Below are 26,407 nucleotides of genomic sequence, written 5' to 3'. Positions count from 1 at the left end.
GTTTTTTAATTTTTTTTTTTATTAAATTATACACAATTTGCTTTATGATGGATATATGTTACATACAAGTAAGTTTTTAAAAATCCGTAATTCCGTAGACAATTGTTCTTGTTAATTTTTTTTAAATTCCTATAACATGTTTTTATTTCGTAATTTACAAGTCCCTCTTGCATACAGAATACCAATTATCTTTAAATTTCAAATCCTACTTAATTTGACATTAGTTAATTTTGATTTATTTCCTACATTAACTTCCTAAGTTTGGCAAGGATGCTACAAATTTTTATTTTATTATTTTAACAGAATAAATTTGTTAAACTTAATAAAAATGCTATTGCCTATTAAGGTTTTTAACTAACCTATAAAACATTTTAAGACTTACAATGGAACACAACTTTTGAAAGGCACTGTTATAAACAAAAGATCACTTCTAAAAAAAGAAAGAAATTATCATAAAACATTGTTGTGAAAGTTGTGTTTTTTCGCCATAAATCAAGTAAAAATAGAAATTTGAGATAAAAATAGATTTTCTAGAATTTGATGTTTTCCAATTTCGAACAGCTGTTCGGGAGGCAGTGTGGCCGCACGCCGCGCTCACCCAAAATCCCGCAGAGCACCGATCAAGGGCCACACTGCGCCGACGCTCTCGCTCTCACCAGCACTCATTTCCAATTGGGAGAGCGGGCGAAGCAGTCGGGAAAGCAGCAAAGCGCGTGTAAACAGCAGGGAAGTCGAAATCGCATTTGTGTCTTGTTTTTCTTGGCCAAGTCGAAGAAGTCGCCAGAATTGGCCAGAAAAACGCAGTGCAGCAGAAAACTGCAGAATGCAGAATAAAGCTGGCGTATAAGCACCGGATAGGTGTGTACGTGTGAGTGTCTCTCGCAAACGAGCGTCAGTGTGTGTGTGTTTGGTGTTCCACAAAAAAATATTGCTCAATGGCCCAAAAAAATGGAATGGGCAAAGAAAATCAAACAGCCCAGAAAGTGAGCAGATGAAAAACAACTGCTGGCAAATGAAAACAATTTCCCTAACGTGAAAAGTGCGGTGAAAGTGCAGCGAAAGCCAGTGGAAAGCAAATGCAAATAAATGCTGTTTTTGCGCTCAATTTGAGTTTTTATTTTTGTGAAAGTCTTGTGCTCTTTCTCTCACATCTTCCCCTCTTCACCGTTCCACGCTCTTCGCATCAATAAACCAACGAAAAATCAAAGAGAGGTGAGTTTTCGCCAAGCTGGAGACCAAAAATCGTGTAATGTCGTCTCTGTTAACTTTATTATTATATTATGTGTTTTATTTTTGTTGTGGAAAAACGAGACGGAGTTAAAAAATCTCAGGGCGTTGCGAAATTTGTTTCTCCTTTTTTTATTTTGCTTCGTTTTCGTTGCTTCTTATTTGCTTTTATTTTCTCAATGGCCGCCGAGTATTTTACAAGCAGCTGTGTTAGCGAGAGCGCGAGAGGAACGCTCTCTCGCGCGGTGGAGCCCATCAGCTGTGTTGTTTTATTTATCACGTTGCTTCCAAAAAAAAACAACAAGAAGAAATAAAAATCACTGGACATACGTATTTTAAGGCCTTGCAAGCCGCTAATTGATTCCCGCCGCTGTTCAAGTTTGTTAGCATTAGCAGGCTGAAAAGGTTTCTCAGCCACTCGAGCGTATTCGCGAAAAACTCATAAACAATTCACTGTTTTCAAACAAATCGACTGCTGCTCTCTAACGCCCCCGCCCCCTTCCTCGTGCCAATTACCACGATTTGAGGCATTGCCAGCTGTAAGAAATTTTGCTCACATCGAAAATAGAAAATTTTTCAGATTTGTAAAAAATATTTGCTTTTTTCTAAAAGTTAAAATATTTAAAATAGAGTATAAAAGAAATCGAGAAATTTTTAATTTGCCTATATGTTAAACATGTAATTTGCCTATATGTTAAACATAGTAAAATTGGTCAAGATGTTGACAAATATTGTATTATTTTATTATATTACATATTTTAAAACCTTGAATATTGTTTTTCTCTAGCTCACTTTTAGCGTAGTCTTGCTTAAACTTCATTAAATTAGAATTTGAATGCTAGGAAATTTACTACACGAATATCTAAAAATTGATTTTAAATCGCATTTGCGATTTTCACTGTCTCGGCTTGTTGACATTGAATGGTTTGTGTGTCAAACACACACGGGCTGTAATGTTTGCTGATTTATGCACTCTATCAGGGCTGGCAAAGTGCAATAAATTCACTTGAACTCGCCCGAGAAAAGCCATCACCCCACTTGATCTGTGTGCGTTTTCTATATTTAATTCGTTAATCAATTGGTGCCTATAAGGCAATAATTAAGTAGGAATATAAATGTTTCTGATGTTTGTTGTGTGCGGCTCCCGAACTGTTAAGTGTGTAATTCGTTTGAATCATTCACTTAATGGTTTCTCGTAGAATCACCATGTGGGTAGATTTTTTTTTTTATAATTCGTGCGGCGGTTTCTCGGGATCCCAAATAATTTGCACAATTGTTATTATAATTTGTGTGTGATTTGGCTTCGGAGAATTATTCCCAATTACCAGAACAAAACTTGGTCGAAACTTACATACATTTGCGATTTAGAGAGGATTTCTGAGGAAAACTGGTTTTCGAGCCATACGTTCTCGATCATAATTCATTGGCGAGTCTAGTCGCCGTCTGTCCGACTTTCCAATTGTCCATTTGAACACCTTGATCGACATTGGAGGCTGGGTAATCATAGTCATTGAACTTGTAATTGTACGACAGCCTAAACTTATTTTTAGTAACTTGGGTGCTTTTTAGTTCCAACGTGGTATTTAGTCTTATATCTAATCATTTACCGGTTTATTTCTTTAAATAGTCACATTTTATTTAAAAATAGAAACCAAGCAAAAATAAAGTAGAAGCGATTTAAATAAATGCTGTCATTAAAAATAACAAAATACATTAACGTTAGTCAATAGAATAGATTAAAAACTATTTTCTGTAAAATCAAAACACATTATACTTGGTTTTTAACTTTCTTTTATTTAATATATATAGATAATATATAGAAAACTATTAATGATATGCAATAGATTCCAATTAAAAGAACCTAGAGCTACATAGCGTGTGCCCAGCGATCAAAACTCGTGCCAGTTCAATGTTTATGTATGCAAATCGATGTCTAAGCTGCTCGGAACGAAATAAACCTTTTCATTGATTGATTGGCCAGACGGATTTGGCAATCACACCTCCACGCATGCGACCCATTCCGAATGGAAAACCAGGCACAGTTGTGACCAAACAACGCAAACTGGCAATTAACAATATTATCGCCGTCAGACAGAATTTACATTTGGGGCCCAAAGGCATTGTAAATTTGCTTATCTAATCGAAACAGCCCGGGGCAACGAGAACCTCAGCTGATGCCAGCCCAGCCCCAACTTTTAAAGTTCTCAAAGATTAGAAAAAAAAAAAAAACGAGCAGGCAAACCCAACTCTCTATCCAAATCAGAACCAATATAGTATTTTTAAAATGCGCTCTAAACAAACTGCATAATAAACAGGAGTATTTTGCTTTATTTTGTCTACAGTTAATAAGTGACTGAAAGTCACGACCTGCCATAATATTTCGATTTTTGCACTGAGACGTGCCTGGCGAAGGGCCATTAATCAGCTAACTAAATTGTTTACCTCAACCAGAACAACAGCAGTCGCCATATGTGCTATTCAGAGTTGTAAAACGAGATATATTGAAACAAAATATATATATATTATCATATCTGATTGGGTTCAGCTAAGAAAGCAAGCTAAAAGTTCACTAATAAATTAGGCTAAGCATTAAATCGCTGCTTAAAAAAGGTTGTTTCTATGCTTATATTGAATTTACTAGAAATCAATCGAATTTTCATATCAATATTTGTCTATTAAATGCTGTTTTTGCCTAAATGACTTGCAAATTGCATAGACTTAAATCACTATTTTAATGACGTTGTCATTCGCAGATATTATAATTCAAAATTAAGCTGAATCTGGAACAACTCATATAATCTTTATTGTGAAAATATGCAAACCAAATTGAGTTTATAAATGGTGGGGATATTTTTATTTACTTGTTAAATTTAATGTCCACTATTAACAAAAATATTTTCAATAATAAACAACTGCGGTTATCAATTTATAAACAAAATTCAATAAGTATCGTTGGTAAAACAAAACTTTTAGATTGCTTTTAATAGTAAAGGGAGTACCCCATACATTTTATTGCTTGTTTTTAGTGCTCTATAATGACATAAAATCGGTCTAGCCTTGTCGCAGTCTTATAAATAGATTATATTGGAGCGGAAAGAAGTATAGATAATTAAGGCAAAAAAAGTCTATTTTCTATTTAAACGATAATAGATAGCAGTACACAATTTGTTTCATGGTAAACGCCCCAAAAATAAAACGCAGTCCTATGCTAAAAGCAACAACTATCTTTAGATTGATCTTTGATCTCGGATCGTATATCCATCTTTTCTGTATTTTTCCTTTCTTCGGAGTGCGGAATTTCGATATGAGGCGTGCAGAGCTTATTAGCATACATACGTATGCCTACCAAAATAAAAACAGTTTTTTATATTTTCTGGTATTGGTTGTTTTTTATCGTAATCTCAGCTGTGCGTCCTCTGTCTAAGGTCAGTTTAGAGCTATTAAATCGAATTCGATATGCTTCCGAATGAAGCAGGAAATTTTGATGGAAAATTACGAGCGATTTTTATTCGATTTATCACTTAATGCTATAAAACCCTATAAATGCAATATGGTAATTGGGTCTTACGAAATAGCTTTTTTAAATGTCATTTAAATATAAAGCGCAACAGCAATCAATTAAATCAAATTAGTATAGAACAATATTTATTATATATATAAGCAAATTGGTTGACTCGCAGTGAAGTTTAAGCTAAAGTGTAAAAACCTTCTTGACACATCATAAAGTTTCTAGACGCGTTGGGAAAACTCAGTCAGTGTGATAAGTTGGTAATAAAAACGGCCAAGTCAACAGGTAGAACAGAGTGACAAAGCCAAAATGTGGAGAAACAGAAGCTGAAAAGAAAACGAAATCCCACCGAAAGGCCGACGGTTGGTCAAAAAGCCACTCCACTCACTCCACTCACTCACTTGGCCATAATATAGTACACATCGGCATAATATTATTTTGCGGGCCCAAAAGATAAGAGCTCCGGTTTAGTTCAGTTCAGCTGAGTTGAGTTGAGTTTGGCCAAAAGTTGAGTGGGGCGTTCGGCTCTTGAGATGTTTTGGTGGAGAGCTCTTTAACTTTTGTTGGTCGAGTCGTGCCTTCAGTTTTGCTGAAACAGCAGCCGCAGAATTTGTAACCTCAGATCGTTGTTGTCTATTTCGCTGCTTATTTTTCGGTTTTAATGGTCAGAAATACTAAAAACACTGTGCGCTGTTGTTGCCGAAATGCGTGAGCCAGTGAAAAAAACAGGTTTATATTTTAGCAAAGTCGAGAGAACAACAAAAGGCAGAAAAAGAAAACAAACACATACGTAAATAAATAAGTCGCCACTTCTGAGCTGCCAATTGGTTTTGCAGTTTCAAAGTTTGCTCAGTCGCCGAGCAAACCTCTATTTTTAGATATTTTCTTCATCCACCAAAAGTGGGAATAAATTATTGCTTTTTTATTAAGATTTTCGGGTTGGGCTGGAATCATGGATAAGTTTAAAACACGCTCGAAATTCAAATGAACAAAACCGCTTTAACAGAAGTTTTGAAAGCAAGCCTCTTCTAGCTTGTATTTTCTTTTAAATGGGAATAAAATATATGTTCCTTCTTATCTACGTTGCTAAGCAATACATATAGTATTCTCTTTTTAAAAAACATATGTTCATATTTAATCAAAGAACTACATCATGTATAGAGCAACTGTTGCGCCAAGTTCTTAATCATAGTGTGAATAATCGCTCCGAACGACTGAATCACATTTAAAGTTCACTTAAACGTTCATTTGTTTCTCGGGAATCATTATTCTGAATAAAGCTGCTAGTCAAATGGTTTCTTTTTTCCGCCTTATATAAGTGTGTTTTTCCACCCACACATTGTGAAGTTCTACGGTTTAATCTATGCAAATTTATATATATTATATCAGCTAGATTATTTATGAGTTTTCTATTTACCGTAACCTTTTTTTCTTGGTCTCTGCTTTGACTTTTATTTATTGTTTAGCTTTTTACGTTTATTGAATTTGAATTTCTAATTATTTTCATTATTGCAAATATATTCCGGCCCCAGTTGGCTGCATCTCTTTCGCACTAACAGTGTGCTAATTGTATAATTGCACCGCCCGTTGTTTGAAGTCCCCCTTTGACCCCGCGATCGTTAACCCGTGTGGGTGTTTTAATTTATTGCACTTCTGCGCTGGCTTTTCAATTTGAGACGTTGAATCCGTATTATTTTACCCCCGCTTACCACAAGGGGGTAGGGGGGTGGGGGTGGCTTTTTCCAGAGATAATGAGAACGTGTGACTTTGGCCAATTTGGGGGGAAGCGATTATTGTCTCGGTAATCAAAAATGTTGTAATATTTTCGAGCTCTCGATTATCAACCGAAGGTCGCTTGACAGAAAAAAATGGCATAAAAGGCGGTTGTAAAATTCATCAGAATCAAGTGTCAGCACTTTTTCGCTCTGTGTATATATGTATATAGAATCGAGATTGTGTGTAACTCGTTCTGATATCTTATTAATGGCCTATTGCACAATCATGTTTATTTTCCAGCTAGTTCTTATTTGTTTCCTCGAACCATCTAACTACCTACCAACCAAGCAGGCACAATTATGAAGTCGGCGAAGTTTGTGATATTCGTATGCTAACCTGTTAAGAACCCTCTCTTCACCCGCTTCCTCCCATATCTCACTTCATTTTATTCAGGTATTTTTTCACCTGCATTGCCGCCTTGCTTCCTTATTGACCATCGAACTGAACCTGAAGCATGTTTCAGGTGTCGCATCGGAATTTGCTTTAGAATTTCATTCGGTAAAGTCAAAGGTTAACGATCTCCAGCTGAATTCAAAACTTTCGCTTTTTAAGCGGAACTAACTGCATGTGCTGAAAAACAAGGGATAATAATTCTTATCGTGATTATTTGGCTCTTATCGTTTAGTCGGTGACCGAAACTAGGGATGTATAAATATGCATGATATCATATCGCTTAGATACCGGTTCAGCATGCGATATATAGCAGATGTTTTTCGAGTCGAGAGCTAGACTGGAGTTATAAATTAAAGTATATTCTAACTAGAAAATAAACTGTATATTCTTGAAATATTGTTTGTATGAAATAAGTATCTTTTTGTAAGAGTTCACTTAGGAAAGAACTTATGCTAATGTATGTTTTTAGTACACTATACTTTTTGTAAGATCTTAAGGATATTCTACATATTTCCATTACCATCTGCAGGTTTTCCATCTGGTCAGTCTGTAGATACAGTATCTTATCGATGCCACTGCATGTCCATTTTGGAGATTGCATCGCCCATGTGACCTTGTCGTTCTAGTGGCTTCTCGGCCCCATCACCGCCCCCCAAAATGACTCCGCCCCCAAAATGACTCCGCCGCGGGCAGAAGTTGGACAAAAGTCTGTGTCAATTGCCTTTCATTTATCATCATATTTCTTGCGTTTACCGCACACATTTCACCATTCGAACGGACGTGTCGTGTTGGCCTGGCCAAAAGAGTAGAGTCTGTGCTTCTGTTTCAGTTAGCGTTTACTGTTGCTGGCATTGGATTGTGACCCACTTTCGAAGCCTGGCCATTCCTCATTTCCCATTTCTCATTTTACATTTCACATTTCGTTGCTCGGCGCAAATTCAAACAAATGCATTTTTGCGGCACTTGGCCAAGTTTTTGTGTTTGTGGCCGAAAGTGAATGTGGCAGCGTAGTATGTGTGTGGACATGGGTATGGGTATGGGCATGTGTATCTGCCGCCTTGTATCATCTGGTGGCGAAAAGAAAGCTGTTTCCTTGGCTTACTTGGCTTTCACTCGCAGCACGTTTTTCCTGCCTAACCAAGCACACCGACTCGCCTGCCCCGCCCCCTTTTTTAGGCCCCCTCTATATAAATATATATATGTTTTTTTTTTCGATCCCCCATCCACGCTTTTCGATCTCCTGCTTCTTTTTCAGCTTTATTGCCTGGCCTGCCGCTGCACAGATGCTGTAAACATTTTCATAAGCACGCACTTCGCTCGCCGCCTTGCGAAACCGATGTGCAGGTCCATAAACATTCTCGGCCCCGATTATAGCCATTGCATTAAAAAAAGGGCGCGGCACGACTTGTAAAAGGGCGCAATTTATGAGGCAGTGGTATGTATACCCACTTATTCACAAACCAGGAAGTGGTGTGCGTAGACATAGCCAATATATCATTTATCAGGCTTATTTATTTCAATAAGGAAGCAAACAAAACGGTTATAAAACATTGTTTTACGATTAAAACTAAAAATAGTATTTCTTTAGTACGGCCAACGTCCGTCGAACTAGTTAATACCTTGCCTAATATGTCACGAAAAATGGTTGCAAAATTTAAATAGCCAAGAACCTCGCTTAAACATATTAATGAAGCTTGCAGCTCAATTATCTTAAAGTGTGTTCCGTGCAACAAATTCATGACCATAAAACCGAAAAACGTTGAAAACACAATCAAGTTGTTTCCTCATATTTATATGCTCTTCAAGTTGTCCGAATGGGACAAAGTATGGGTGCACTTTGCCTTTGACATTGAAGCGCCAAGCTGATAAGAAATATAATACTGATAGCTCAAGAGGAACTGGCCGAAACATGCATTGAGCTCTCTCAGTCAGGGTCAGAAGTTTATAATTTCAATAATCGTTCAAAATTCTCGGTTTTTAAATGAATTTGTCCGCGGCTGTTGCCTAATTAATTCACCATCAAAATTTTCCCATTAATGGAGAGTTATTTTCTTGAGTCCCACACTTGAATTATTCATTCATTCGTTTCTGTGCTGAAACTGGTTTGCAACTCTAATGAACTGCTCAAATCGAATCGAGTCATTTGCATAATGATTACAATCTGTGAAGTATGTTTGCGCATACAAAAAAAAAAAAAATAAAATCCTTCAATAAATTTTCCACTCCTCCACGCGGCCAAATGAATTGGGATTATGGCTATTTATTTTATTTATTAGTCATGTACTTTGAATAAATTCAATAATTGCTCGCATTGCCTTTTAATTTTAACACGATAGCATACATACATATATGGTTTAGTGTTAATTTTCTGTTCGTTTTTCATTGTTTTCAATTTTTTTCTTTTGTTTTTCTACTATTTACATGTTGGTTGAAAAATCATTAAATCGAGTATTATTGAAACATTTACAATTGAAGGCCACAATTGAACATGCAAATCACGATTACACAAAAAAGTTAATTTATTTCGGTTTCGGTGATAAAATATTTAATTGTATTTGCTTTTGTGCATTTGTGCGCCGAAATGGGAAAATTACAAGCGAAACGTCAAATTGAATTAAAGAGAATCTAGTGTACAATAAGTAAAAATGCAATTATTGCAGTGTTGACTAACAGATACAGAGATATATTGAGTGAGCGGATATATGTATCTTCAGTATTTATTATCTTTGTTTGCTTTACATTACTGGCAATTTCCTTCGGCGCAATTCAGAACCGCAAGCCACACGTCTTTGCGAACTTTAAATCAATTTGCAACTCAGGCCTGTTTCAAAGGGCCAAGTCTCCCAGCAAGCCGACACTCATGGTTATTCAATTGCCTTGCCAAAAGTCAACGTCATACTCAACGCCCTTCCCAGCACCGCACACCACCCCAAACCCCATTTTGCCGCCCTTTGTTACCCCTTCTTCTTAGCCCCTTCCTCCTCTGCCCCTCACGCAGCAACTGCAGTCAACAGAAATGCTTCATTAATTGCTGCACACAATGGAGGAGCAGAGGATGGGCAGCGGCGCAGCAGAGGAGCGACTGGGGAGCGAAGGAAAGCGCTCCCTGTGCTGCGCTTAATTTGCTGCCTGCCGAGCCGGCGACTTCGACTTCGACGTCGCCTGGTCGGAGTTATAAATATGCAATTATGTACCCGGGCCAAACAACATTGTGCTCGACATACCCGAAAGAAGAAACTTTTAGCTGCCTTCCAGCTATCAGCATTTTATCCCACTCCGCGCATTTAATCTTCGCGTGCACTGGGAGGAAAGTCGTTACCAAACTCATCATAAACTTATCAAACATAAACGAATGTCCATATGTCCGCATTAAAATATTAGACCGCTAGGCGCGCGATTAAGGGGTATCTGATAGTTCATACATATATTTAGTTTTCCTGATCAAATGTTCAGTATTGCATTTCATGGCCTTGAATTTGGATTGGATATTCAAATTTATTACTTAAATTTATGATTTTTAATCATTAAATGTAGTATCTTAAATACACCTATAAACAATTTGAAAAATAACAAATAAATAATAAATATTAAGCGTAGTTACTGGTGCAGTTTCAACAAGCTTTTTAATTATTTATTTATTAAGCTATTTGTTTAGTTTGTCTCATTTTCTTGCAGTGTACACCCTAGCTTATTCTCCCTTCAGCTGCTGCTACTTCGACGCTGAGATCGCGGCCGGCATAAACAAATCTTGTTACACAAAGCTTTTTAAATATTTCATGGATGCGCTCGTAAAGTGCAGCAAATGAAAGGGGCAGGGTTTGGGGAGGTGCCACTGCGAGCAATGGGGTGTAGTCTGTGATGGCCTCCAATGGGGGGTGGGGGGGAGAATGGAGGAGGAGGAAGTGGAATGCTACTGGCAGTGGACAAACTTTATTAGGCAAACCGTTCCGAAATGCATCGCTGGTGCGGGGAAGTGCAACTAATTAAACAGCTGGCAGCCAGAAGCGCCTACTTCAAATCCCCCTTGACCCACCGCTTGCCACGCCCCTGGTTTCCCGTTTCCCAGGGAACTTTTTAACGCGCTTATCTTGAAGCTCGCTCCCTTTTTAGATCGCGTGTGGGGGAGGGGAAGCGGCTTTTGGTTTCTGTTTGCTTAACAAGTTTGCCCGTAAAGTTTTGCCAAACTGCCACATGGCATCCCAACCGCCCACCCGCCACGCCACACCCCATGCCGCCCCCATTTTCGCCGCCTGTGTCCCTGCCATTCACACACACAAACACACACACCACTTTCGCCTTTGTCTGGATGATATTTGTATTCGAGTTTGCCTCTTTGTTGCACTCTTCGTAGCAATTTTGGGACTTTGACAGCAATAAAAAAGCATATTTTAATATTTCAATATTAAGTGAGTAAGCAGATGCAATAAAAGCGATTCAAAAACCTCATAATCTTAAAAAATAATTAGGTACTGCCAAGCATTAGGGTATTCCCCCTTCGGTTTCAGCTTATTTATAACCTTTTACCCCGACTGCGACTTCAATGGCCTGCCATAAACTCTCTCGCAGCCCTTTCTTCCCGCTTTCTTTTCCTTGGGGAGAATGCAATGAAGTGAACCAAACCAGAAAACAAAATGCTTTTTTCTCTGCACTTTCTTTGTGTGTGTGTGTTTTGGACTCTTTTGTTTTGGTCTCCGCACGTGAGCGAGCGTTTATTTTTTTTGTTATAGCTTCCCACTGTTCAGCAGCATCCCGCACTGTGCATTTTCCCCCACTTTTCCGCATTTTCCCGCGAGTCTGGAGGTTTCTCCTTGGGTGAATGCACTTTATGGGACTTGCGGTGTCCGTTATTGTTGCAGTTGCCTTGCATTTCGTTGTTTTCGCCAAAGGAAAGGGCTTTCCAGCTGAGCCCGAATACCCGAGTACTTTGACTTATGACTACCTCACTGAATGAATGAATGAATGTCTGACTGAGTGAATGGTTGAATGAATGTATGACTGACTGGATGGATAGGCAGAAGCACGAATTACTGGCTCCCGCTTATTAAACTGCAAATTTGTGTTAACCTTACAAAACTATAAAAAATACGCTTCTAAATTATACTGATTTTATGATTTTATAGGAATAAAGTGTTATTCATTATTTGCTGTACTAATTAGTGTCTTAAATGCCAATGAATCATAAGGTATACAATTTTGTATCTTTATCTTGTAGTTTGCTTTGTTCCCTTTTGATAAAACCGTCGTATTTGTTTCTTGATGATGCTAATTGGTGCCAAATACAAAAGATACAGAAATACAATTATGATTAAGGTTACCGAAATGTTTTCTGTCTGCAAACAGTTGAAGGTTTGTTTAAATTCATTTAATATCTTCAACAATATATAGATCATATTCTAGAAAACCAAGTTTCAAACTTATTATTCATTTCAAAAAGGTAATTTCGTATGTTAAAAATTTAAATTTGCCATAGGGTAGCTTATCCCTTTTTCGTTTATCTTGTTCTGCCCACCTGACCTTCGGCTTTTGTTTGCGCAATAGCTCGCGAAATGCAAAACATTTAACGCACTTTTCGCGGTTAGCCGAGGCGGTCGGTTCAGATGTGCCACACAACAACTGCGCCTCAAATCAGGCGGAACTGTAACGATTTCGGTGCCCGGCCGCAATGCATTCAAAAATTATGGGGTGGTGCTCTTAAATGGGTGGGCGCAGTGGGGTGTGGCACGGGTCACATTCGCGATTCAATGCCTCGAGCGATGTTGTGGTGACCCCACCACTCGACAACAACCCCACTCAACCCGAAAGCATTACAAAACAAGTTTATTCTGTTGACACTCTTTGGCGAGTATAAATAAATAATAATAAAAAATACAAAAATATATAATAATAAATAATAAATAAAGCAGACAAACGTGCACGTAAACAAACGTGTGTAGAACCAAAAGATTGTAAAACAAATACAAATTTCAATGTAGAAAAATTATTTATAAATTAATATTAATTCTATTAACAACATTACGTAGTTAGTAGAGACAGCCAATTTTTGATTGTGTATATACAAGAGAGTGGATAGACAACAGGCGGTGCGATATTGGCTATCGGGGGCGGTACTTTTAGTTAGGCAAGCGGCGTGTCTGGAATTTTCAATGAATAACACGCATACGCCATGGGGTGCGCTGGTCGAAATATTCTGAGCAATGCCTCATCGCATCGTTATTGCACAGACAAAAAGTCAAAAGGAAAAATACAAAGACGAGCGGAAAAGAGCAATAAACGTATAAATTAATAAGCCAAAAAAAATATAGGTAAACAGGAAGGGCATTGTAAGGGAGCTTCCGAATTTTTCGATGGCACAATAATAATGTTGTGGGTAATTTTCCATAGCTGTGTGTGTGATTAGCATATCATTTTCAATCATTTAGCTACAAATTTGTTTTATTGGTCAACTTGTACCATATTGCTGTATCATATTTCATTCAATTGTTCTCTAACACTCGACTTTAAAGCTTTGCATAAATGCAAAGACAACTATGCATTCATATGATTCATAAACCAGTTCGTATGCAGTGATAGAAAATACCCATTTTGAACCCAATTTGCGCCCCCTTAGTTTTTCAATCCGCACTTGAACACGCAAACTGATAAGATTTCCCACCCATGGAGGAATAAACCTTGGGCTTTGTCTACTTGCTCTTGGTCTTGGAGGTTGAATGCACTGAAAGTTGCCCAAGATAAGCTTCGATTAATTAGGAGTGCCACCTATGAAAACCAGTAAAGAGCCAAGTGAAAGGAGATTGGTATATAATATGATGTTGAACAATGGCTTTGGGACTGAATGTTAATGGCGGATTTTACACTCTATGGCCAAGTTTATTTTGAGTAATAATATTTTTTAAGACTTGTTTCTCTAATTAGCAAACAGGCAGACAATCAAGAGAGCTCATTAGTTGCATTTTCTCTGCTCCTGCGTTGTTATACAAATTATGTTTTCAGCTTTTCACTCGTGCGCCAATGACAAAATTGAAATCAGATTTCCTTTCATTTCGATTAATGCAAGAGTCTCAATTAAGTGTTTTAAATATGTGCGTGGCAACACTGCTCGTGGACATTTGAAATAAATCATCGAATTCGTGGGTGAGAGGCTGTCCCTGACTTTGAACTTGAGTGCTGGAATAAATTTAAATATGCTATCCGCACATTGTTGTGTACAATGCCTGTCGATTGTTTCTTTTGCCTCTTCGATTCTGCCTCTTTTTCGCATGTAATTTAAATTTATTTTACAAGCCAGCGCTAATGAAGTCATCGGAGCGAATCGTAGAATTGCGTAAGTCCAGACGAAACTCTGGGGTGTAGGCGATTACTGCGGATTTCGGGGTTACGAGGGAGTGGGAGAAGGCCATCAAACAGCATAGCAAACACACGAACACTAAACCTTTCGACTGAATCATACTCATGGAGTGGCAAAGATACAATAGCCATGCTTTGGAGTACATGCAGATGGAAGATAGCTAACTTCTAATCTTTATTATATGACCATAGTTTATAAATTGCTCGATTTTCCGAACATTTGTTAATGTTAACTAATGAACATGCAATCAATTAGACACTCAAAATACGCCTACAGCACTTGTTGCAATGTTTTCCTTATTGATTAAAATCGGTTATTTGTTAGTGAATCACTCAACTTTCGAATACAAATAATAATAACATGTTGTTAAGGGTACAATCCCAAGCTTTCAAGTGATTTCTTCCCTCTAGCTTTGATTTGTATGAGAACGTGGCTTTGATGGAAAACAGATAGCTGCTTTATCTGCAAAACGCAGTCGTGGCTGATAACTAAAATATAAATAAATATTTAAGGCGTCACTGTCTACAGCCAAGTGTTATTTTTTTATCGTTGATCGACTGGCAAGTGATTCATGAACTGATTACACTCGGATTCGACGTCTTTTGTTCTGGATGAATCTGGATGGGTGAATCAGGGCCTTTGCCTTTGTCTTTCGCATCGGATTCACGATCCAATGAACCTGCAACTGCAATGGCTGATAATTCTTTTATCCAAGGGCTTAATGCAACGGCGCCGCAATCACCATATCAATTATGCAACTCAGCAGACAATTAATAATTCAGCTCAAGTAGACAATAACTCAATTAGGAGCGGAAAATGATTTTGAAAAAATGTGCAAACTGCAGGCGAATGAATTGCATTGAACGGCCATTGGGGCGTCAATTGCACAATAATTGAGTCGAAACTTGTCGCCGGTGCTGGGCTTTTCAAATTGCATTTCGTATATACATATATATGTTTGTTGTATATATGCCTGCCATATCGGGCGATGCAATTTCGATTGCAATTGCGAATGTATATTTTTAGTTTGCCGTGCGTAACTTGGTCAAAGCTAAAATGGTTGGCAAATCAGGGGGAAACAGAAGAAAACATAAAAAAATACAACTAAATGAAACTAAATAAAACCAGGGTAAGGTTGCGGTTTGAGCCAGAGAAGACCTCGAAATCACTTCGCCTCGCCGGAATGCTGCAAATGTTTCGCTGATTTCTGCACGAACTTTACAATTTCCCATTCGCGGCGGCCTATTTGTTGTTATTTGCATTTCGGCGCAATCAAAAGCCAAACAAAGTCTTTCCGCTTTGGCCAGCAGCCAGAAGTGAAATTCTTAAACATTTTATAACATTATTATTGCCCGATCGTTTCAATTAATGGCATCCACTGAAATTCAGGAACCAAAAATAAACGCAATTCGGGAAATTATTTGTGGAAAAAAAACACACGTCTCAATTATACCGACTTGTGCGGCCAAATTGGAAAACGCGAGAAAATGGAGTGTTGGACAGGAAAAGTATCTTTCGTGTTGTTTAAATAAATTGCGGAACATGAATTTTAATTTTGATGATTCATTTAGCGGCGTGACAGGCGAATATTTCGCCAGACAATAATTAAATCGAAAGCGAAATATTAAAAATATTAAAAATCCATTTTCCTGTATGTACATATTCTTGAGAATGGTGCCATGCAACAAATTTTCGGATTCGTTTGGCTTATTTGTGTCCTAATGAAAATGAATGTATGAATGAAAAATGCAAATGAAAAAATGATTGCAATGATTGCGGATTACCAAGTGCACAAAAAGCCAAAGCCAAATAAATAATAAACCATGACCAGCAATCGGTAAACATTGTTAAACATTGTTCGAGTAAACCACAACTAAATTATGAATGCTTTCAGCAAACGGATTTCTGTTAATCCGTTCTTAAACTCCCATTCTGGTTCAAATTAAATGTCAGTCCACCGCAAAAATCGTAAAATGAAAGCTATTTACTCGCACAGCACATGTAGAAATTCCGCTGCAATTGACTTTTATGTTTGCCATTGCAGTTTTTTTTTGATTTTTTTTTGGTGACTTTATGCAGTTTTTAATTTTTATGGCAATGTTATGAAACAATATTTTCATTGAAGCTGTGACCGAAGTATGAGAAGGCAATTCATTTTCAATATTTGCCCGCAGAAATTGGCGTTATTTTTCATTGCATTCGTAAATTATACTTGCATATATGTACTTATATTCCCCAACCGAAACTTAACCGAACTAAACTGAACTCAAAAGACCGTAATCAGTCACAATTTGTGCGGCAGCTCAAGTGTTTCCATTTGCAACTGCATTGCAATTGCATCAACATCAATCAGAGTTTGCTGCTCTGACTTGTCACCCACACTATCCATAAACTTATTTATCTATGAGATAGATATTTTGGTATCTGCAGCTGACTGACGGATTTTTAAGGCTATCGCCACATTTACTTACTTAATTCCGTTAGCCTGTTTACTAATTTAAGCACATTTGCTCTTTGTTTATTGCAGGTAAGACGGACAAACATTTGATGTATGTTACTTGGGCAAATGACAGCTCAAGTTCCTGTGCCCACTGATTGCCAGATTACTTGAGTGGGACTACTATATTCTATCTATAAACAGCAGGCAACTCAGATATTGATTATAGTGTGGGAGATCACGTGGGGGGTCACGTGCACTTATATATTATAAATAAACCATCACTTTACGCATTCTAAATAATTCAAGATAGCCTTGCTCACGCTTCAGTTTTATTGAAAAGATGACCCTGAATGCTTCACATGCTAAACAGTTTTGGTAAAACAATCGAACGGAAAATCCATATCATTAAGTAGAATATATCTAAATATGGGTTAAACCTTGCCTTTTCATATTTGGGCATTTAGTTTGTTTTCTTATTAACCCTACCATTTTACTAGCCAATAATTCAAGGTGCTCCACTCAATAATTTCTTAAAGTCAACTGCTGTTTAAGTCATCTGCTCAAGTGAAAATAATTCAAATTGCCAACAATATCCGATGAAAATTTTCCACATGAAAAATTTGAAATTGATTTACGACTTGCCATTTCCCACGAACATTGAACACACTTAGCTAAACAAAGCCTGGATTGTGGGGCTCATTCAATATGCAAATAATGGCAAATAGTTTATAATTGATATTATAGTTAATATTCGAGCTTCTTCAAGTATAAATATGACGTTAATCGATTTCGGGCCAGGACACAGCCCAAAATGCTTGCATTGTTGTCCGGGTAATATTCAAGTTGCTCAAGCATTTTCCAGGTATTCAGGTGGAAATGTTTCAATTTGCTTAAAATCTGTTTGCTCAGCTCACAAAACCAAAATAAACAGCAGCGCAGCCTAGTACAGTGCGTTACGCTGCTTTAGGCCAGAAATTAGTAGAAATTAAGAACTATTTAAAATCTTGTGTTGCAAACATTCCTATTTTCTAATTTATTTAGCTATTAACAACTATTTTATTACTTTTGGTTAATTTATTTAAAAAAATATATATTTTTAATGGGTTCTGTTAGTCTAGACAATCAAAAAACATAAATTAAAATATAGGCAAAAATTCAAGAGATTTTACAATACTTTTAAATAATATAAAATAATACTTAATAAAATAAGGCAATCTTCATTATTTTCTATTTCAATGTTTATATATATTCTAGAAAAAAAATACAGGAAATTTTACTATTTTATTTCGAAACGCAGCTTAAAAAATAAAGTGAACGGATAGTTCACTTATGTTGATGAGAGCCTGCGGTCAGGAGTCAGGTGCGTAAGTGTGTGTTTGTGCAGGCGTGTATGTGAGTGGGGTCCTGCGGCAAGGACAAAGAAGGAGAGTAGCTGAATGACAGAGAATGCCAACCGCACATGTGCCAAAGATCCATAGATTCGCCGACCAACACACCCACGCAAACAGGAATGGCAAATATGTGTTTTGCGACTTTTAACAGCAGGTACCCGCTTGTGTGTGTGTGTTTGCATCTGTGTGTGTGTTGCTTTCAATATTTTATAATGTCATGTGCCAAATTATGGGAAATGTGAGTATCCATACAGCGCCTATATTTATTTACTTGCCATTTGTTTGATTATCCCGGCGACAGACGTCATTCTCGAAATTTATGCGAGACTTTCGAGATAAAAGAACATTTATGCGCTTAATTAAATGCCGTGTAAAGTAATTGAATGTATGCGAAAATTAAGTGCATTAATTAATTTGCCTCTGGCATATAATTTATACATACCGTACATTGCTCATACGCCCCGTGGTGCGGCGCTCTCCTTGCGCCAATGCATTCGAGAGTTTTAATTGCACATTTTTCAATTAAAAACTATGCGCGAGGGCGCACTCGCTTTTTAGGAGGCTGTAGATTTGTTTATACGATTCCATTGTTTAATTGGATTTACTGTAACAAATGAGAGAGGCCAAAGGCAGCGGCGAAAAACCAAACCAAACAACAGCATCAAAAGTTCACAAGTGCAATTAATTTCGGAGCTGTGTGTGTTTTCACTCTGTTTGGTTTTTATTTCGCTGGGCGCACGGCTCGATTTCAGCATTTTGCTCATTTTATGCTTTCGGTTTTTATTCTCAATTAATTTTGCCCGCCATAAATCAGCAGAAAACGGTGACAATTTAAACGATTCTTTTTTCGCACGGCATTTATTCACTGAAGCGAAGTTGGCTAAAGTAAAATGTAAACATTGTGAAAACGTGTGTGGATTTATTTGAAAATGCACAAAAGTGCAATAGTCAAATCAAATTGTATAATCTCGAAATGGAGATTATACATTTCTTGCAAGCATTTCGAAAATCATAAAAGTTAATTGCCATGTGAATCTTTAATACACAAAAGCAGTGCATTTTCCTTGCTTTTGCCAAGACAATTTACGTCGTTGTGGCTGAAACTTTGGCTCGATTCCGCTTTTATTCAAGCCTTAAAAACTCAGAACTCAAAACTGAAACGCTCTTAAAGTTCCCGCCGGCAACTTTTCTCGTTCATTTTGCTGTGGAAAAAGTTTGTTTTTGTTAGATAGTTTCGCTTCCGCTTGTGTCTATCATTCAGCCACTGTTGTTTCATCTGTCTGCTCCTTTGCATTACATATTCCTAGGAACAGTAGGAGCCGCCGGAGGAGCCAGGATCTGTGCTTCCGCCCGCAGTCCTCCCCTTTGTCATCCTGCCATCCAGCATTTTATGGCAGTTTCGAACAGGAAATGTTAAGCACGGAAATCATGCGCGCCCGACTATGACAACGACATCGAAATGCTTTTCTTCAGCTCCTCTGCCTTTGTTCATTTGCCTGCCTGCTGCTATCTGCCTGGTTTTGCCTCGTCATGCTGCCAACTTTTTGTGCACGAAAAGTCGGCAATTATTTAAGCCATGTTGATATATTAAATTATTTACATTCTGTGCAAGTTGCCAGTAGGAAGTGTGCTTTTTACGCTTTACAAACCCAAACAGTTGGTTGCTTTTTGCCTTTTGGTGAATTTTATGAAAGATAGCCGATATCTACGGTTGCAGCCAGTCATAATGGCAACTTTATATCGCTTTATATAAACAGGGATTTTTTATGCGAGCAAACGCCTTGCCTTCATATGAAGTTACTGGATAAAATAACTACATTTATTCAATACTTCCCTTCAGAGGAAATTGCTCTACAGCACAATAGCTGTGTATTTTGATAAAAATACGCATTGTAAATTCCAATTCCAACAACGTCTTATAAAGATAGCAAATGTTTATAGTCTGGTCATAGTTGAAGCTTTTTATAGGCGTTATTCAACGATATTTTATTACTGATAAAATATTTGCAGATATAAATAACATTAAGTATTGCGTTTGCTATCTTTCGCTTCCTTTAAAGTCAAAGAAAGAAAAACAATATTGTGTTTTTATAAAGATATTTCTTATTGAAAATAACAATGTTTTCTGTATTGATTTAGCTTGTCATGCTAAAAACTATATCTTTGATTCTACGAAGCGTCAGTTTTAATGGTCGCACTTTAAGAAGATACTTTTATGCACCAGTCATTTTGCTCTTCGTAACTGCATAGTTATTAAATATTTAAAGGAAACGCTTTCCTTCAACTTGTCTTAAAATGTTGCCTATTATGGCAAAAGTGCACTTCTCAACGCGTTGTAAGTCCATTGAGTTATTTAAAAATAACCAAATAAAATCAGCTTTCTATGGAGCTTGTCAGGAAGCATAATTTCGAGAATTTCCACAGCCACCGCATGGCAGTTCTTTCATCAAGTTTCCAGACCTTGTGCTATTGGCACTTTAATGGATCCACATGAAAGGAAGAGAGCTGCGTCAGGAGTGGGAGCAATGAGTGGTTGGATTGGTGGGCTGGGTGGGATTTTTGGATTGGAGCAGATGTTGCAAGGAAGTGCGGTTGCAAGATGTTGCTTTTGTGTTGTTTGTGGCTTTCCCAGCGACATGAAAATGGCGTCAGCTGCAGTGGAGCAACTTCGCCCCCCAGATAAAAGCCAGATATTCGGAATCGAGATTTTGCGAAATGAATGCTGATTGCCGGAGACCTAATAAGCCTTGCGTGAGTCTTTAATTTGTGCAATTTCCTTGAAACATGGCCTTAAAGGCCGTCATTAACGTAGCTTGGGTGTTTACTCTGAAAAACTTATGTTTCGCGGCGAACGGGGCGTATACGTAATGCACTTGCAACTCGCTTTCTCCTCCCACACACACAAACACACATACTGGTATCTTGTTTATTTAATATTATACCATCTCCGCCCTCTGTCTTGTCTAGACTTTCAAGAGCCTCTCGTTTTACCGCCCCTTTTCGCCAAACTGGGCGTGGCCTGGTTGAGGGGTTTCGAGGATTCGCGTGGTGTATCTCCTGTGTGAGCCATGTAAAATCTCATTTTCGAGGCTCAATTCCAGCGGGGGAGTCCTGCTTAAATTGCAACTTGACTCGCTGCAATTCTTTTGCAGGTGCCAGGTGAGACTGACTGCCTTATGTCACGTACTTGATTGCGATCCTATTGCCCCGACATTGATTATTGATGCACGGTCCTCGGCTTTGACTCTTGGCTGGGCTTTTGCCAAGAGGCAATACTGTGTCTGTGTTAGCTGAATGCCACTCTAAATCTAATACCTTATATTATATATCTGGGGAATTTGGTGTAACTGGGTTTCAACAGAAATCATATAAGCACTCAAAAGTTAAATTAGCAGGTTTTAAGCAGTGGTTGCATAAAATTCTAGTTAAATAGAGTATTTAATTGACTTTAAGACTGTTTAATTGTATAATCCACTGAAGAAGGCTTAACGCCCAATATGTTTTTCATGTAAATTACGACTTAAGCGCCTTACAATGGCTTTGTTAGTCAACCAACTTGGAAGTCACTTGGCATTGTTTAAGTATTAAATTAGTTTTGGAGTCTGAAATGGCTACAATAGGCTGGGCTTAAAGCTTGACTTGGCAGCGACTTAATTGAGATTCCACCTTATGGTGCAGAACTGATTCGTTTGTCACTCGTGTGAGTCCTTTGGCTTGACGGAGGACCCAGGACTTAAGCAGCTTATGCGGTGTGGCTGTGTATTAATCCTTTGGCTGCCATCCTGCTGGACATGAGATACTCCCAGCTCCCGCTCGTTTCATCTCTTTTTCGTCTAGCAAACCCGTTAACAAAGCTAATTAGAGAGGGAGAGAGAGTAAATGGCATTGGTGCTATCCCGCTCCCTTGTTAAAGATGACAAATATCACACATACGCTCCGTTGGTCGCCGGCAGTAGTCAGCACTTGATAAATCTTTCCCAAGCTGTTTGTGCTCGCGCCACTGACGTCAGCAAATGCGTGTTATTCTCTTTTTTATTTTTTTTTTTTATTTTTTTTTTGATTCCCCTGCATGCTCTTAGCCGTGATTACACAACTTTCTACTGTCATCGTCCAAAACGTATCATCGTTGAAACTTGATAAATGAATCGGTGACTTGTGTCCCTGACTTTTCTTGGCTTCGTCGATAATCGATGGAAAAGCTGTCTGCCAACTGGTAGTTATGTCATGAGCAGGCTGCAATTACAAGTAACTTAGTTTCGCCCCGAGTGTGTGGGTGTGCAGACAAAGCATAGCACAATTCTCAGGGCAACCTGTGTGTCTTCATATAATTTATATACATATATATGAATATGACTACTTATGGAGCACTTGTATAGTTGCACGTATGACCACTTGTCCAGGCTTAACCCCGAGCCAAGTGGTCATATATGCCTCCGGTTTTGTTGGAGGGTCGCGAGTCTAATTAGCCGCTTACACACACACAAACACACACACACACACCCGTTAGCACACAACGACAGACAGCCAATTAAAATTCCCTTTTAGCCAACCACTGATGATGGCCAAAAGGTTGTTAACTTAAATTAGGGGCCGGTCTAATAACAATTAATTGAGGCTTTGAAGCGAAGCAATTTTCAATGTTGGGTACCGGAAAAAGCAAAAGAAAAGTCATTACTAGCAATGTTGGAACCAAAATTTAATTATATGCTTAAACATAATATCTTTTCGCATGATTAACACGCATTTTTATTTCTTTATTACATTTCTTAGATCTGTAGATGACGTTATTCGCTAGTAATAACATTTAATACAACATTTTATATAGCTCCAAAAGCTAATTTAGCCCTAATTATTATACCCTTCTACATAGTTCTAAATATAAATAAATACATATATGTCCCAAATTATGTAGGGCACAAAACATTTACGTGTCAAATTAATTTCCTGTCTTGTGGGAATTTTTTTGTCACGGGTCATTTGCTTTGTTATACAAAATGCTGCATATTTAAGTCATAAATTTGGGTCAACCCTAACAATAGTGCGCTTTAAAATGCGAATATCTTATAAATATTTCAGTTTTTAAACCATATTTTAATTACTACTCTCTTTCCAGGTTCAACGAGGAATTCGGGCTTTCTAACGCATTTGCTGGCCATTTGAATTATGGTAAGTTTTGGTTTGGTCTGTTTATTGATTGCCGGCGGTAATTGACTGAAATAATTCAGTGTTTTTGCCGCTCGTTCAGTCGGGTCTTCATTAATTCCGATTTGGCCAATTGACGTATGTCAATTAGTTGGTCTGTTGTGGCGATGATGAAACAAAACCCCATTTGTTGTGCGGGATTTGCGACTTGATTGCCAGATTTTTGCGTTGGAGATGAAGTTTCATTGCATGTCATGATGGGATGACTTGACAGTATGTATCCCGTAGATATAATTAGCACCGGATTCAGGCTGAACGAGCTGGAAAACAATTGTCGGTTTTGCATTTGGGACTTTCAGCAATCTTCGGTTCGGCATTGACTTCTGCCTGCCTCTCCCCCACTCCCCTCCCTTGCCTAAATGGCGTTAAGTGTAAATGTACAAGGGACAAATTTCGGGAATTCACAAAGTGCGCCAAAGACGATTAATTTCGCCGGCAGAATCCAGGCAGTCAGTGTCAGCTCGGCGGCAAATGTGTCTTGTAGATGTCCGCCCCACCACCGCCCACCGCCTGCCACCACCCCACCCCGATCCTCGTCCTTTGACTTGTCCTTGTAGCAAATTTATCTTTCGCTTTTTTCCAGAGCTGCGGCTTGTGGCTTCTCTCATCCTGCACGGGAAAGTAAAAATACACAGCAAGAAATATTTTAGTAGCTTGATGTCACTCCTAAATTTCAATAATATTTATATGTTTTACTAATACAAAATATGTTAAATTTATATTTCAATTGAATTGTTTATCATTGGTTCTTAATTTGTCCCTTGATTCCAAACTGCACTTCATCTCTTTAGCAACGGCTTCTGTTTCTGCTGCCACCGTAATTAAGTCGAAATTAATGGAAAATTCCTGCAGGTTGCCACCGAGTTCAGCGAAAAAGTGTGGCCAAGCCGGGGGCGACTGAACAGAAAGAAACCAGTGTGACCAAAACGAAAGAAATGATTAAATCGTAGTATTTATTCGCCTGTGGAAAAAGGCAGTGTATATATTTTTGTCACAATTTAAATTTTTTAAATCTAAATGACATTCTTTGCCATTTAAAGCGAAAAAGCACAAGCACATTTATTTCAATTACCGAAAATGGTATTTTTCGATTTATTATTTATCAATTTCCAGGCCATGGGTAATATTTTTAGGCGCACTGGCAGCGCCACCTGATTCAGGCTCAAAGGGGAATTAAACTTAATTGGCTGGATGCAAATGGAGAGGCAGATCCTCCAGAGACTTTTCCCTCCGCTGCTGCCCGCTTCGTTTTCGGTTTTACTCTGTTTGCCTAGGGAGGAGTTTGCGAATTGAAATTGGTTTCCTTGTTTGTTGCATCGCAATGCAAATTTCTGCTGTAGAGTTTCTGCCAATTAATTGGCATTAAATTGTCTGGATTAGCGGCGCTGGCCACATGTATACCGTGGCAAATAGCAATAGGCCCCAGGAGTTTTTCCCACCGTGATGGATGCGAAAGCTCAATCAAATCATTCGCCCGATTGGAGGCAAGCTACATTGAAAGCCACTTAATGCGGTTATGAGACTCACAATCAAATTATATTCATTCGCATTAGCAGGAGATTCAATTCAGGCGTCACGTTAATTGTGATCCATCGATTACCTGGTTTCCCCCAAATTCTATGCCAGCTGCCAAAAAGGAAAATTCATATTCGGGCAAATTAAATCCGAAGGGAAAGCCCCGCACAATGCCCAATTCTAATCGGAATACAAAGCCTCGATTCGATTCCCTTTCGGCCAATTGCTATAAATCCAATAAATCGGAAAATGCAAATGCGGTTGCAGCTAGCTACCGCTTTTTGTGGGGGGTACATCTTGGCAAAAGGGTATATTGGTTTCATATAAATGTAACTTTGTGGCGAAAGTTCCAATTTAATGCTAGGCTTAACTTGTCAGATTCGCATAAAGAGCTACTAGAACACTAAAATTATTGGGAATTCCTTTTTTACTTATTCTAGTTTAATATATTATTTTTACTACCAAGTCAGCAATACTTACAGACTTAATTCATTTTTAATAGGCCTTCGTCAACATGACGCTGCCGTCGCCAGCCACGGTTAAGCTGAGCACATCAATCGCCAGAAGCCCCCTGATCGAGCGCAATCTGGGCCAGAATGCGGCCACCAATGGCGATGCCATCGATGCAAGCGTCGACGGGTTTGCAGCCGACTGAAGTGCATCCGGTGCAACAGCTGCACTTGCATGCCACGCCCTCCAATCCTTCGGATATTCACCAGGATCGGAGTCCACACAACCATAACGCCAAACTGCCACCGCTGGAACTGCTGGTGGAGAACAAGATCAGCTACAGCAGCTACCAGCAGCACGCCAAGGACCTCAAGCACCAGAGCCACAATCAAAACCGATCCAAGAGAAGTTCCCTCAGCAGTCCCTCGTCCAGCGAGGATTGCGTTAGTGCTGCCAGGGCCAGTATCTTTGATGACGCCGCCGAGAACTTTGTGATCAATTTCCCCTCGGAGTCGGCCACCTCGCAGCATTTGCTGCCCTTGTCGGAGACTGTGCCCCTGCTCACCCACATCGAGGCCACGGTGGTGGATAAGCAGCGCTCCATAAGGCTGAACAAGAACAGTGCCTCGCTGATCTTCACCAAGAAGGAACTTAATCAGGGAACCAGGGAACATCATCATCAGCACAATAATCATCAGCACCAGCAGCAGCAACGGCGCCCGCACCACAGTAGTTTGTACGGAGTGGGCAGGAAGCCGACCAAGCACCTGCCGCCTACTAGAGGACAGCACCAGAGGCGCAGTCTACCTCTTAGCTACAACAACAATCTGGTGACCACCGCTCCATCAGTAGGAGGGGCAGGAGCTCCCGGTGGAGCAGCCAAACTAGTGCCGCTCAAGCAGCAGCATCAGCATCACGGAGCGGGCCACACGGCACCACCCACGGCGAACGTCGTTGTTGCCGGTGGAGCGGGAGCGGGAGCTCCGTCTGCCCGAAAGCAACTCTCCTACTCCTGGTACGCGCCCGTCTACAGTGCGCTCGAGGAGGAGCTGGAGCAGGACTCGCGGGTGGGTGCAATCTTTTATTCGTTACCTTGAAAATGGTTTCAGTTCAAAAAAATCAAAGTTTAGTGTTATAGATCCACCAACTTATTCATTAAA

General features: G+C 38.8%; 1 protein-coding gene across 1 annotated transcript in view; it reads left to right on the top strand.

The window, feature by feature from the left end:
- The first annotated feature begins 664 nt into the window (after positions 1-664).
- Positions 665-26,407, top strand: part of LOC6608555 — a 41,981-nt gene continuing 16,238 nt past the window's right edge. The window contains exons 1-3 of the mRNA XM_002033253.2: positions 665-1,212; positions 23,194-23,246; positions 25,300-26,314. Coding sequence (XP_002033289.1) covers positions 25,394-26,314 — 921 coding nt within the window. The 5' untranslated portion in view covers positions 665-1,212; positions 23,194-23,246; positions 25,300-25,393. The remainder of the gene's footprint in view (positions 1,213-23,193; positions 23,247-25,299; positions 26,315-26,407) is intronic.

This window comes from Drosophila sechellia, chromosome 2R (genome assembly GCF_004382195.2).
Source record: "Drosophila sechellia strain sech25 chromosome 2R, ASM438219v1, whole genome shotgun sequence".
NCBI lineage: Eukaryota > Metazoa > Arthropoda > Insecta > Diptera > Drosophilidae > Drosophila > Drosophila sechellia.
This window is presented reverse-complemented; position numbering and strand designations above follow the sequence as displayed.